This window comes from Gambusia affinis, linkage group LG06, assembly GCF_019740435.1.
Source record: "Gambusia affinis linkage group LG06, SWU_Gaff_1.0, whole genome shotgun sequence".
NCBI lineage: Eukaryota > Metazoa > Chordata > Actinopteri > Cyprinodontiformes > Poeciliidae > Gambusia > Gambusia affinis.
In genome coordinates, this window is record NC_057873.1 from 19,759,961 (window position 1) to 19,773,650 (window position 13,690).

Consider the following 13,690-nt stretch of genomic DNA (forward strand, 5'->3'; position numbering starts at 1 on the left):
TTCCCAGACTGGACGTTGTTACTGCTTGAGAGGTTAGGGCTACAATTACACCAAGCATTTGTCTAATCTTGCAAGCAAGATTAAAAGAGACCCGGTAATGTGAGACTTGGAGGGGAAAGTACAAAGGAATGGCTTAATAAAAGCTGCAACCACACACATAAATACACAGAAACATTGGTAAATAGGTGCTTGAGGCTTCAATACTGAGGATGAAACACTAAGCAGAAGGCCAAATTCAGACTGTATCCTGAGGTCTTGGATGTCTGCTTGCTATTTAAATAAACATAACAGACACAGACACAATGAAGTGCCCGTACTCTTTAAACCTTTTCTATTTTGCCATGTTAAAACCAGAAACTCACAATTTATGTGAGAAACCCATAAGAGTAGAAAAGAAATGAGGCGTGGTGTTCAAAGGAAAAAATATGTTACAAGTTAAATTTGAAACATTGTGGGGTAGATGTTTTAATTTCCAACCAGACGACAACTCACAACATAGAACCAGAACCACAATGAGTCGGTGTGGATCGAAGCAAATTCATCTGTGTATTAACTGAATTGTACTAAATAAATCCATAACCAGCTCTTTAGAGAAGTATTTTTACTTTAACTCTACAACAATGTGGTACTTCATGCTGTTTTACCAGAATAAATCCCAATAAGATACATTGAAGGTGAAAATTGTCAAGAGGAATAACATTCTTTTTGCTGGCTCCGTCCATATTAAAGGGAATTTAATTGTAATTTTAGTAAAAACACAGTACATTAGCTTTATGAAAAGGATAAAATCGTGCGACAGAAGTCCAAATGTTTGTTCTCTATTATAATTAAACATGAATTAAGAGTCTAGGGAGGCTTTAAGGTTTTGTGTGAGAGAGAAAAATTCGTCATTTGTGGGAGAAGAGAATGCCAGCACTCCCCCTCTTAAACTTTACCAGAGGTCATGCAAGGCATCGCTTATTCAGACTGTATCCTGAGGTCTTGGATGTCTGCTTGATATTTAAATAAACAGCAACAGCAACAAGATTTTCTAATTTAGAAAATCTTGTTGCTGCTTCTGACCAGCAATTTGTGTAAAATGTCTGTAAAAGTTGTGCTCAAACTAATTGTGAACATACTGAAACGTCTACATTAACCCTCTAACCTGCCTGTAAGGTCTGTGCTCACCTCTTTCAGAAAAGTTCTCTGTGTTTCGTCGTCAAAACGAATCAACTCCTTCATCACCATCACCTCCCCCGTTTCCTTGTGAGTCACCTGCAACAAGACACAGCCATGTACAGACAGAGATGAGCGACAGGAAGGGAGAGCATTAACCGTAAAGAGCTCATTCATCTGTATGACGACACAAGAACTGAAAAAATGTCCATGAAGTGTAAAAACCAGCATCTTCCCTTCCTGCTTTGAGATTCCATCCAGCGTCTCTCAATGCTGCCATCTTCTGGAGGCTTTAGGTATGCCCACATTTGGCAGAAATGTGCCATATATAAACAGGTTTACCTTTATGGCTTGTCCGAAACATCCCTTCCCGAGGACTTCTCCGTGGATGAGGTCAGACGGGCGGAAGATGCGGTGAGTCTGGTTGGAGACGACGCGGAGCGACTCCGACCGGTTGATGTCCTTCCTGTGTGAGACGGGTGATGCTGCGTTGCTGGAGCCCGGTGACTTATCAATGCTGCAGCTCCTCCTGAGAGAGACAAGAGATGAAGACGATCTGACTACAGTCCACACTGCAGTTGCTTAATCTGCATTCGTTTTAAAAACAAAACAGCTATTCTTACGTGATTATGCGCGATTTCAGGTTGCTGATGTCAGGGTTGGGGGCCTGCGTGATCGGCAGGGTGGGGCTGGGGCCGTCCAACACCGGGGTGAACAGGAAGCCGTCCACCTGATCCTCGGCCTCCGAGGAGCCTCCCTCCTGAGCGTGAGGGTCATGTTCGATGGTGAGCTGCAGCAGCCGGCTGGTCTCCTGGATGAGCAGGTCGATCTAGAGAAAAAGAGCGACTTCACATGAAGGCCAAACTTCAGAGTGGACTGGGCGAACACTAGAAAGTAGAACCCGGCTCTCTTTTCACTGAAACTGCTGCAACACGTTAGAGGGAAGATCCTGAAGGCAGTTTCTACCTCATCCAGGGGAACGTTGTGAATGGGCGTCCCATTGATTTCCAGGATCTTGTCCCCAACATGGATGGAGTTTTTTACGTCTGGGCTGATGCAGTCAGGATCCACTCTGAAGTTAACACAAGAAAACAGAACAATAAGCACCCTTCTGCACATTTAAACAGAAGAACCAACACAGAGCAAAGTGAGAAGTAGAAGGAAACAAGTTTTTCTGTAGTTGTGAGATGCAGAACTCTAGAGTTTTCTTCACCAGACTTGCACATGTGGAGACTTAAATATAGAACAATCTTCAAACTTCCACCAAATGATTAATTAGGACTTTCTACCATGAACATGTTTGCATCAAAACCTTTCAGATCCAGTTCTGACTGCGTGTTCAGGTGCTGTCATCCTCCAGCAGATCTCAATTAGCTCCCTCCATTTGCCAATCAAATCATCCACCAAAGCATGATGCTGCCACTACTTTCACAGGTGTTTGTGTTTTCCTCTGAGGCCTTGAAACTAAAATTGAACTTTACACACACAAACTCTTTCTTAAATTGATCTGATTTTTGATGGCATTTTATCGCTGTGGTTGGTATTTAGGGGTATTTGAGTAAAATAATTTTATTTCTAAAACACAATATGCACAGTTTTCATTCCACTGTACAGCAACTAGGGGTTGAACCAATTAGTCGACTAGTCGACTAGTCGACTCTAGGACATCTCGCGAGTTTTTACATTTCATGTCGACTAGTCGCAGTCATGTGATTGCCGGTGGTGACAGTCTGTGCTGATCTGACAGCACAGTATACGTCACAAGACACAAGAAAAATAAGTTAATACATTAGTTTAAATGATATGTAGATGGATGCATATTTGTGGTTTTACAGTGTTTTTAAAAGGAGATGGAGTTGCAGCTGCAGTCAACTACAAAACACGAGCCGTCTAAAACTCGCCCCCTTCCCGCTAAGGATGTCACTTAGCCGGCTCGCGAGTGTCTTTGTCACGACGATCTAACTAATACATTATGATGTTATGTTGCTGATTAAATAAAGATCTGTGGTAATGCCATCTAAAAGATGTGTGTTTCCTTTTGAATGTTGGTTTCCCAGCAACTTATTATTTATCATAAACTATCCCGATGTTTTGTTGTTTCACTTGTTGCTGTTCTGTGTAAATGCCGTATTTTTCCGTGAAAACGGGTAATAAAGCCTGTACGTTACTCCAAAGCTCTGCGTCTTGCGTTGCTAAGATGTCACAACGACTAGTCAACTCGACATCGACTCGACTTTTATCATGTTGACGTTGACTAGAAAATATCTTAAGTCGTTCAATCTGCTGAGTCAGCAGAGCTTCCTGCCGCGCATCGGGCGGAGGAGAAGCAGGTGGTTTCGTTGAATTCAGCTGTAACCAAACGGGATCCGTTCATAACAAGTTTGGCTTGTGATGTTCCAAAAGCACCATGTAGTCAGTGTGATAATTTGACTCATATAGTAACTATCCAGAGATCATCAGCATCAGCCGGTGTTCAGAAAAAAAAAGTCAGACCCGACTTTGTGCAACAAACTTTTCCCCGCTGCTCACGAAGAATGATCTGTTTATTGCTCTTTTAATTCTCCATAATAGACTTAGTAAAAGCAGGAGAAGGGGATTTGTGTGTGTGTGCGTGTGTGTGTGCGTGTGGGGGGGGGTTAATATTTGCCGTGAAAATAGCTAATAAAGCCTCCAAGTAGTTGTGAAGGGTTTTTGCGCTTACGTCACTATGACGTCACCGCGACTAGTCGACATCGACTCGACTATTATCATGATGTAGTCGACCTTAAAAAATATGTAGTCGTTCAACCCCTAACAGCAACGTGTACAAAATATGTGATAAAAACATTTGGTTTCGACAGTAAAATGCCTTCGAAAGTACGGAAACTGTTGATTTTTTACAACTGATACTTAAATTTTTATTCTGTCTGTAAAGAAAAAGGTAAAAATAAATGAAATATAAAACCCTTTGACACTCACTGGGACACCCTGACGGTGCGTCCATTCTCCGGGCTGAAGCCGTTGGTGGGACTGAGCGGCTGGTCAATCGCCACAGAAAAGCCCCGCCCTCTGCATCCGTTGCTCCCCTCGCCAGAGGCGGGGATGGACACGAGCGTGACGGTGTGCGGGATCCGGGAGTGCGGCGAGTCCGGCAGCGACACGGGCGTCACGATGGTCTGGTAGTAACAGTGACCGCTGCAGTCAGAAGAGAGACGGGGAATGTGATCGAAGCGTTTGAGAAAAGCGGCTCTGCAGGGTCCGAGAAACCACGTGAAAGAAAGCCGAGCTCTCATTACATCTGTGTTTTAAGCATCACATGTTGATGATGAGATCCAGCTCCAGCACGTGGCGTTCACTGTGCAGTCATTGTGTGGAGGCTGACCTTCAACGTGAGCAACTTGGTTTCGAAAGCCAACGTATGAGACGTTTTGTGTATAAGAAATGTGCTGGGAACTAACCTACGAGGGAATCAGTTCTGTGTCTTAACTTATGACTACAGAGTAATTTATGACCTGCATTTATTGCTCCGTATGTAATTTCACTTTCAACTTAAATTGTAGAAAGCCTACTTAACAAGCCGGCTGTCGAAACTGAATGTTGGTAGAAACTATTGGCCTCATTGGATCTCAGGATGACTCAGCGATGGTGAGATCACAGCTGTTCCATTACTTGCTGATTGACCTTTTTTGTTTTGTTTTTTCTTCTTGGTCATGATTCAAGGTAAAAGTGTTTCCCTGTGAGGCGAGATGCCGCCGTGATGAAGCAGCATGATGGAAAAGACTGGAGAGCGCCTGAAGCTTTTGGGAGCTTCACTTTCAATCATCTGCTTGAAAGAGTGCGTCTTGTGACAGTCGCACTCAAACATCCCTGCTGGTAACGCGGCTTTGAGCAAATATACAAAACGTGGACAGGATTATGAAGCTCACACCGTCTCGTCCCTTAATCTGACATGAACAAAATGATTTAAAAGCATCGTTTTAACCACTTTGACACTTGACGGTTAAGGTTTTAAATGCAGCAAGATGTGCTGGATGCTCACCAGTACAGTTTGGATCTCTCCACCAGCGCGTATGTGTCTCCATCACCGATAAACGCCCTGCAGTTCAGACAGCTGAAGCATTCTGGGTGATACTTCTGTTCTCCTGCAACCTGCAAGGGGATAAAAAAAAACAAACAAAACTAAATTAATTATTTCTTCAAACTATTCAAGGTGCTTGCTTGTTTCACTGATCAAAGCGCAGGGCGAGTTACAAGCTACGCGAGGTTTTTACGGCCGATCTGGGAAGCAGGGTGAGGTCCGGTCACCGGGGTTAAAGCAGAGCTGCAAGATCCGAGATTGTGTTTGCAGCAGCCAGATGTCTGCGGCAGCTGGGGGCAGTTTTGTAAACAAGAAGTGCAATTGAATTACTGCTATAAAAACAGAGCAGGGCATGGGGAGATGATTCACACTGACAGATGTGTGGATGCTGCTCTGCTGGGGGTTCACATCTCGGATTGTCCTCCACACAGAAAACAGCTAAAATAATCAAACAAGTCTTCCACTGTGGTGTTGGGGAGAAAACAAGCGTTTAAAGTACACCCTCTGCAGTGTAACAACTCTTTATAACATTCATTTATTTAAAACATTCTTTAAAAAAACTAAAACTACAACTTACTAAGCACCTTTTTAAATAAGCTTGCGCCTTCTTGCTGACTCTTGGACTGAAACCACTGATTAAATGGCTCTTTCCTCCACATAATGTTAATGACCTCCTTCAACTCTCTCAGGTAAATTGGTTGCCGGTCAATGCAAATAACGCACCGACTCAAACACTTAATGAGGACCCATGGTTAAACATGAGCAGCAGCGGTCAGTGCCAAAGGCTGAGCCCACCAGAGCCGTTTCCTCCCTGGAGGCTGCGCTCAGTTTTTGCCTTCAGAGGCGGATTTTTTATTTTCTTTTCCAGCCCTTCAACAGATCTCATCAACTGCAATGATCTGCATTGCTAATGATGTAAAGAAAGACCAACAAGGGAGTTCTGCATACGAGACAATGAGGTTAAATCCATCTAATTACCCTACATGTTGTGAATTTAGCTTTTCTGCAGAATAAAAAACACAAAGGCCACGACAGCCAGTTTGAATTTTCCTCAAGAAAAACAAGCCTTAAATTAAAGCATTTAAATCACGCAAATAAATAGAGATACTCTGAGAAACTGACTGGTGATTGTAATTGGTCAATTTGTTGCTTGCCCTTCCTCACAAAAATACAGAAACAATGTTAACAATAATGCTAACTCTGTTGCTTGTGCTAATGTTAGACACTTAAGCTGTTTTCAAATGTCAGTGCTGTTGTGGTTTTGTCTTTGTTATGATATAAAGTGAGATCCTATTTAACTACAAAACTGTGCTTTACTGACTCCTTTCTGTAGCGCACACAGTGGTTTTTACAAAAAGACACTTTGACCCAATGAGTGCAAAACTAGGGAAGAAAAAATTAATTGTATAAGTCAATTATTGAAATAATCAACAACTAATTAGGTAACGGATTAATCAGTAACTGGAGTTTATTAAAAAAATCCTAAGAAAAAGAAGCAACATCTGCTTCTCCAAAGCAGAAATGATACTAAATATGGACAGAAAAGGGTCAACATAAGCAGATAACTTACAGGCTTCACAGAAACAAAGTGTTTTTTAATAAATACTCCCTCTAAAAAACCGCAGTGGCAATAAAGCACCATGTGACCTTAATACAAGAACAACCTGACGTGGTGCATTTCTTTTTAATCTACCTCAAAAACCAGAAGAGACAGAATAACCAACTTGTATGATCAGAGCATGAAAATGAAATAGAAATCTAATAAATTCATAAAACAGAGCCTGGATGTGACCTGAACAGACAGACCCATGTGTGACATCTGAGATCTGAACGCAATGGAGGAAGAAGGAAAACAACTTTCCATTCATTATTCTGGGCAACACATTTGTTTATGGACATATGTGGATTTCCTCTCCGTGTCTGCGTCACTTTAGGCGCAGGCCTGTAAAGAAGGAGAGGACGTGAAGAGAGGACAGCTGGACAGAGACGTCGAGGGTGTCGGCTCAACTCAGCCTGTCACTAAGGCTGCCATTTGTCTGCCATGTGGGCACACACACCCATTTAAAGACAGACAGCTGCTCCCTTCCCATAAAACACATCCTTCCTTTCCAAAGCAGGGCGATAAAGAGAACTCACGTATTTTAATTGAAATAAAACTAATTTCAACCACGCGATCAGAATCTTCCTTAAAACAGAGTCGAGACGCATCACATGTCTGGTTCCTCCGGATGTTACCGTCTTGTTGTGTCTGTGGTGAATCTGATGTGCATGAGCTCATCATCACGCTTCCAACTGTGGTTCTTCATTTTACCTCCATCTCTGACCAAAATCAGCCTCCAACAACAAATCACAGATTGTTCTGGTTTTTCCCCCTCCGGTCCTGTGAGTCCACACGGTGCACGACTGAACATTTCACACTGTTGCACAACAATGAGGCGACCTTTATACATTTCTACCACAAATTAATAACCTTAAGGATGAAAGGCTAATTTAGAAAATCAGTGGGGGATTTTTGCATTCAAATCAACTTTATTACTGTGAACTAAACACTTTTTCCACAACCTTTGCACGAACTAATAGTCAGAAATGTTTTTTAGGATATTTAATTATACAGAAACAGTTACTGTTTTTGAAATTTACTGTCCTTTGAGATTTAACTGGTCAGACTTTTGCTGGCCAAAACAGATTTTTATAAGGCCTTGACTTGCCGGTTCCTTTCCACGATGCACATAAAACATAAATGAATTTTGCATTGTTTGTTATAATACAACAATTTTATGGGAAAATTTTTCAATGTAAAATGAAAGAATAAGAAAATTACTCATGTTGTTGCCAAGAACCTTTACCTATCTTTACTAAACCTTTGGACAAGATGCTGTCTGTTGATGGGCTTTTTCATTTTGATAAATTTGATAAAACAAACAAAATAATCACTTTAATAATTGCCCAAATAAGCGCTATAAGAAATGTTAAAAACAAAACCGTCAATAAAATAATTGATAAATAAATAAATAAAAATTTGTCTGTTTATGAGCTGCATCTTTCATTTAATTTCTATTTTAATATTATGCCATCAACCTTCCTGAGGTTTCCAATCCTGGCTTGTCTGCTGGGTTGTGCCATCGTCAATTTCTTTCAAAATTGAATAATATGCAATACTTATTAATAATTCAAGTATTTGGTGATGAAGTTAATTTATCGAATTTTTCCTCGCTATTCATGCGTTTCATAAATGCAATGTTTTTATTTCTTAGTTGCTGTTTACATGAGTCATGTTTCTAATCGTGTCATTCAGTTCCCTTTTTTAGTAAAGTTTTATTTCAGACTTTCCACCGTGACATTCTTCAAATTCCCCCAAGTAATTTCACAATTTCCTTGCAGATTAAATGTTGCAATTGGAAAACAGACTGAAGCAGAGCACACCGCAAACATGAGAAGAACCCTTAAAAAGATGAAGTCATGCAGTCATATATATAAAAATAGATAAGTTGCAACAAAAAGGGGAACAAAGAATGAAAATGAACCAGTATGCTTCAAAGTATTTTTCATTCTACTTAACTCCAGAGAAGAGTACTGGTAAGCTAAATAACAGCACCAAATGTTAAGAACACTGAATTTAGCTCATATATTCATCCGCAGTTTGAGAGCAAACTCAAACATTGGTCCTTTTAATCAGCTTTACCTTTCTTTTGATCCTACAAACTTGTTAATTAATTCCAAAAATAAATAGAAACAGAGCTGCATAACACTGAGAGAAAGAAAAACTGCCAAATACAAACAAACAAACAAAAAAAAAACATGTCAAAGGGACTCCAGAGAGCTTACATTCACATAAATATGATTAAAATGTTGCAGAAAGCTATGATCAAGACTGTTTGAGCAGAAAAGAGGTCAAACAAGGTTTACCAAGAGCGCTACTCACACCTTTAAGCTACTGTGGGAATAATTCAGGGAAACAGAACTGGAATGAAGACAGTGAGCCACATTGATGCTCTCTGAATGGAAACCCCCTTCCACCACAAACAGTACAGTAACACAGTAGATACACACAGGCCTCCTCTCTGGCGAGCTCTAATCAATTCTGACTTCTCGCTCTGCAAATCCCACATCCACTGTGACAAAATGAGGAACCCTATCGATGTGCTTAGAAAGCACCGAGTTAAAAACAAATTAAAAACACCCTGAAAGTTGTACTTTTATGTTAGATAGCTGAGAATGTGTAGCTTCTAAAACTGGAAGGCATGTCTCGTCAGTTGTTCGCAATAAAGCAAAAGCAAAAATAGAGCAGGACTGTAGTTTTAGAGTGATACAGTGGCCTACTTTCACATGACCCACAAAATGCAGCATCACGGGTTGAATTCAGCGTTAAATTTTAAAAACGCATGCAGGAAAGCGACCCGGCAGACCGTCCTCCCCCCCTCCGTCAGAGCTGCCTGCTTCCTCGGCCGCTCATGAATACTACATATGATCCAAAAAGCACCCAGGAAGTGAGAGCAGGGACCGTCCTCACCTTCTTATCCCGTCTCCACAGCCTGAGACAGCAGAAGCTCCAGAAAAACAAGTCTCCCACCATGTCAGCGAGAGCTGCAGTCTCCTCCTCGCTCTTCTAGTTCATTCTACTGAGGCAAGCGTTTTCCCCCCGCTGTCACAACAAAACACTGGCAGCAGCCAAGCCGAGCGGCGGAGGGAGAGAGAGGGGAGCAGCCCACGCCTTTGCAGCTTAGCTCATCTCTGAATCAATGTCCCTCCTCCAGGCTCTTCCACCCATCCCTCTCCTCGCCGTCTTCCTCTACCCTCTTACTTTTTGCAATGACCTCATCGTTTCCTGTTTGGCCCCGCCCACTCTTGGTACACGCGCCCGCCAGCCAGCCACATGCTGCCGACACACACACACCTCCACCTCAACACACCCCCTGATGTTGTCTTTAGAAATGTCCCCTCTCCTCATCCGCTCACATGCTTTCAAAAATACACATTTTCTTGTAATCTGTTTGGGATGTTGAGGCTTATGTGGGATTATTTTAATGGTTTTCTTAAGGGCTGCTTGTAAGTTTTTTTTACTGGTAACATTCAATTACTAGTGCTGTAAAGTACATCTAATTCATTACGGTTTTCTCTTTCTTTACTTGTACAGTACAGATCACAGAAATGAAACATGCGTTCCAGCGGGTTCTGACCCCATAAGGAAGCGTGTGGTTATTAATAGAAGGTCAAATGAACTCTGTGTGCTTCCTGCTGGTTGTCATGATAAAGTGGTGGAGACAGAGTCCAGGTACTGGTCCAGGCTGCTGGGCTGGACCATTATTAAGTTACTGTGGGAGTTCTGGACGCTGCGTCAGAAACTGGACTGAGACATCCAGACATCAACAGGGGGAAGGCTGGACAGCCAATGTACAACTTTGTAGTACATTTATATTTTTATACGTGGAAACATTTAGGATACAGTTGGAGTCAAACTCGCAGCTGATAGCTGCTCTTCACACTGATACTCAACCACTCCTGTTTTGATTAATCACTCTTATCTAAAACAAACATGAGCCATAGAACTACTGAGATGCTAATCGCATTTTTGATTTCTTTCTGTTTTACTTTGTGCGCCGGTATCAGGAGGTCTTGACGAGTTACACAATAGAAACAAACAAAACCTGTTTGTTTTGGTTTCACTCATTAATCTCGAGTCTTATGTTATACATCAAAATGCCATGATTAACTCTTCTTTTTCAGTGAGGGTTTTCTCAAATTAGATTTAATTTAAGTACTGTATGGTGAGTTACAGATCAAGTATTTTCATAAGCCATTTTTTGTAGAGTCTTTTAGGTAAAAATCCAAGTCTAGACTTTAAGGTTCATGTCTCTTTTCTTAGCTAAAATCTGGTAATCTCCATACTTTGTACTCTGTTAATAACAGTCTATTGTGTAGGACTTAAAGGCTTTTCTTCTCCTTACTTTAAGTCTTGATAAGTTAAAGGTGTTCCAAGATTAACTCTAAGAGATTAACTAAAGATGTATCAGTGTTATGAAGTGTAACTGCATTTCTGGAAAAGAAAATCAAAACAGAAAAAGCTTTTTTTTTTTTTTAAACCAAAAGTGCCCAAGATGTCTGTTTAACAATCAACGGTCACCAAATTTCACAGGATAATGAATCCAATACACCCTTAAGATGACAGCATACACACACACACACCTCTGTGAGTGTGACAAGAAATGTGTGTACTATACAACACGTTTCCATGACAACCAAACAGCTAAAAGAGGCGACAACATTAATAATTTACCCAAATGATCCACACTTACTGGCTCCCCTTTATCACATGGGATTAATGGTTTTGCTATTTAAATCCGAGGCAGAGTCAGGTCTCAGAAATCACTTATTTTGTAGAGTTAGACTTCAGATAAAGGGAAACATTGTTGTTTGTTTCTCCTTTATTTCATTCCGATAAAACCTCATTACGCTAGTTTTGCTGGTCGATCTCCTGCTTGTCTGGTATGACACAATGATGTAAGACTTAAGAACTGCTGCAAAACAGGTATTACTTGGTGTAGTCACTGGTTTGTTCCACTTCTCTTTAAATCTACTCAATTTTCCTTACCAAGAGGGAAAAAATACCCCATCTAATCCATGACTTCAAATTTAATTACTTGCATGGTAGACTGTGTCAAAAAAGCAAAAGTGAGTTTAGTCAAGTTTGTTGTTTATGAGGTCAGGAGTGAAACCAGACCGGCCCACAGCTTCACCGCAGGGGGGATTTCAGCCTACAGAGGCTGTCGCTTTCGTCACGGTTTCCACACCAATGGGAGGAAATGAGAAGTCAATGTGGGTCTCTGACTGAAGCACCGAATGGAAAAACTGATCAAATTATGGCGTCTGATCCATACAGTTGACGTGTGATTGACTGAAAAGGTCCAGCAAGCTGAACCCTCCGAGTGTATGTGACGTGGACCTCCGACCTCCCAGAGGTCAAGTCACATTCATCCCTCATTGTTGCACAACTGAAAAAGTTCCTACAATCTCACAAGGAGCAGCATTTCTTGGAAAAAGATGAAAAATGATTTCCCAACAACACATGCCTCTGTGATCAGCTGGAGGCAAAACCAACCAGGAGGTATTTACAGAAACAGTAGGAAGATTTCTAGTTACACGCAGCTTTGTAATTCTGGTGGGAGTTGGTAAGCTGCAAATGTAGATGTGGGACTTTCCATTTAATGTTCACTCAGCAAAACATCTGGCAATTATTTCTGTACCAACAATGACAAACAATGGTTTGGGATTCAACCCAAAACTGCTACAAAGTTAACATTTAGACCCCACTCATTACTGTATCAACTCATCTTAGTTTATTGTAAAATGTTCAGAAAATAACTGTATGTAAGAGGTGCATTCCCTGATGTTGGCGCTCTCTGTGTTTTGGGGAGTTTCATAAGGAAACACAAAGTCCCCTCAAAGGATTTTCAACCGCTTGCGATTTCGCAGAACGGTCTTGAATTCCTCCTCCTCCTGTTTCAGAACATTTTGTTGCACCAGAAAAAAATAATGAAAGTGAAACAAAGGAAAAAAGCCAAAACTGGCATAACTCCAAAGATCGATAGTAACTGAAAGTGAAGCATCACAATGGAAAGTACAGAAAACTGCTAACGCTTTGGGTCATGTGGAAACACCCGATTAAGGCCATATTAGCTGTAAATATCTAAATAATAATAGTGAAGGTACAAATTTAGCTGAGGCAGTAAGCAAAAACTTTTTTTTTTCTCTTAATGTATACTCAGTACAGTTTTTATTCGACACTAAGTGGACATAAATTTTGTGTTGCGGTATTTATTTAATTGTTTTGCTTCACGTCCATCATGAGAGAGTTAAATATATAAAAGGTTTTATACGTATTTAGGAAAATTAAAGCAAATCCCTTTCCGTTCTGGGGTGTTGTGTATTAAATTATGCTTCTTGCAAACAACATCCAGTGGTATGTAAAGTAGCATTGCGACAATATTTTGGATTCCCAAGATGCATTTAAAAAAATATTTTAGGGGTTACATTTCACAGAAAATATCTATGGGAACACATTTAAAAACTCTTGGTTATTCCACCAAAAATTGATTTCTGAACTCTTCCTGTCCAACAAATCAATCAAACGGCTGCAGCTGATCCAGAATGCTGCTGCTCGCATTCTAACTAAAACCAGGAAGATAGAGCACATAACACCAGTTTTAAAGTCTCTCCACTGGCTCCCTGTCGCTCAAAGAATAGACTTTAAAATACTGTTGTTAGTTTATAAATCACTGAATGGTTTGGCACCACAATACATTAAAGATTTGCTGCAGTTGTATCAACTTTCCAGACCTCTCAGGTCTTCTGGTTCTGGTCTGCTCTGCATCCCCAGAACCAGAACCAAATGAGGAGAAGCAGCATTTAGCATCTATGCGCCAAAAATCTGGAACAAACTTCCAGAAAACTGTAAAACAGCTGAAACACTGACTTCCTTTA

The 13,690-nt window shown here is 40.9% G+C and overlaps 1 protein-coding gene across 1 annotated transcript in view; it reads right to left on the reverse strand.

Moving 5' to 3' along the window:
- Positions 1–13,690, reverse strand: part of limk1a (LIM domain kinase 1a) — a 50,928-nt gene that overhangs the window by 6,880 nt on the left and 30,358 nt on the right. The window contains exons 4-9 of the mRNA XM_044120365.1: positions 5,174–5,283; positions 4,114–4,329; positions 2,122–2,227; positions 1,779–1,984; positions 1,498–1,684; positions 1,145–1,254 (exon numbers count right to left, since the gene is read on the reverse strand). Coding sequence (XP_043976300.1) covers positions 1,145–1,254; positions 1,498–1,684; positions 1,779–1,984; positions 2,122–2,227; positions 4,114–4,329; positions 5,174–5,283 — 935 coding nt within the window. The remainder of the gene's footprint in view (positions 1–1,144; positions 1,255–1,497; positions 1,685–1,778; positions 1,985–2,121; positions 2,228–4,113; positions 4,330–5,173; positions 5,284–13,690) is intronic.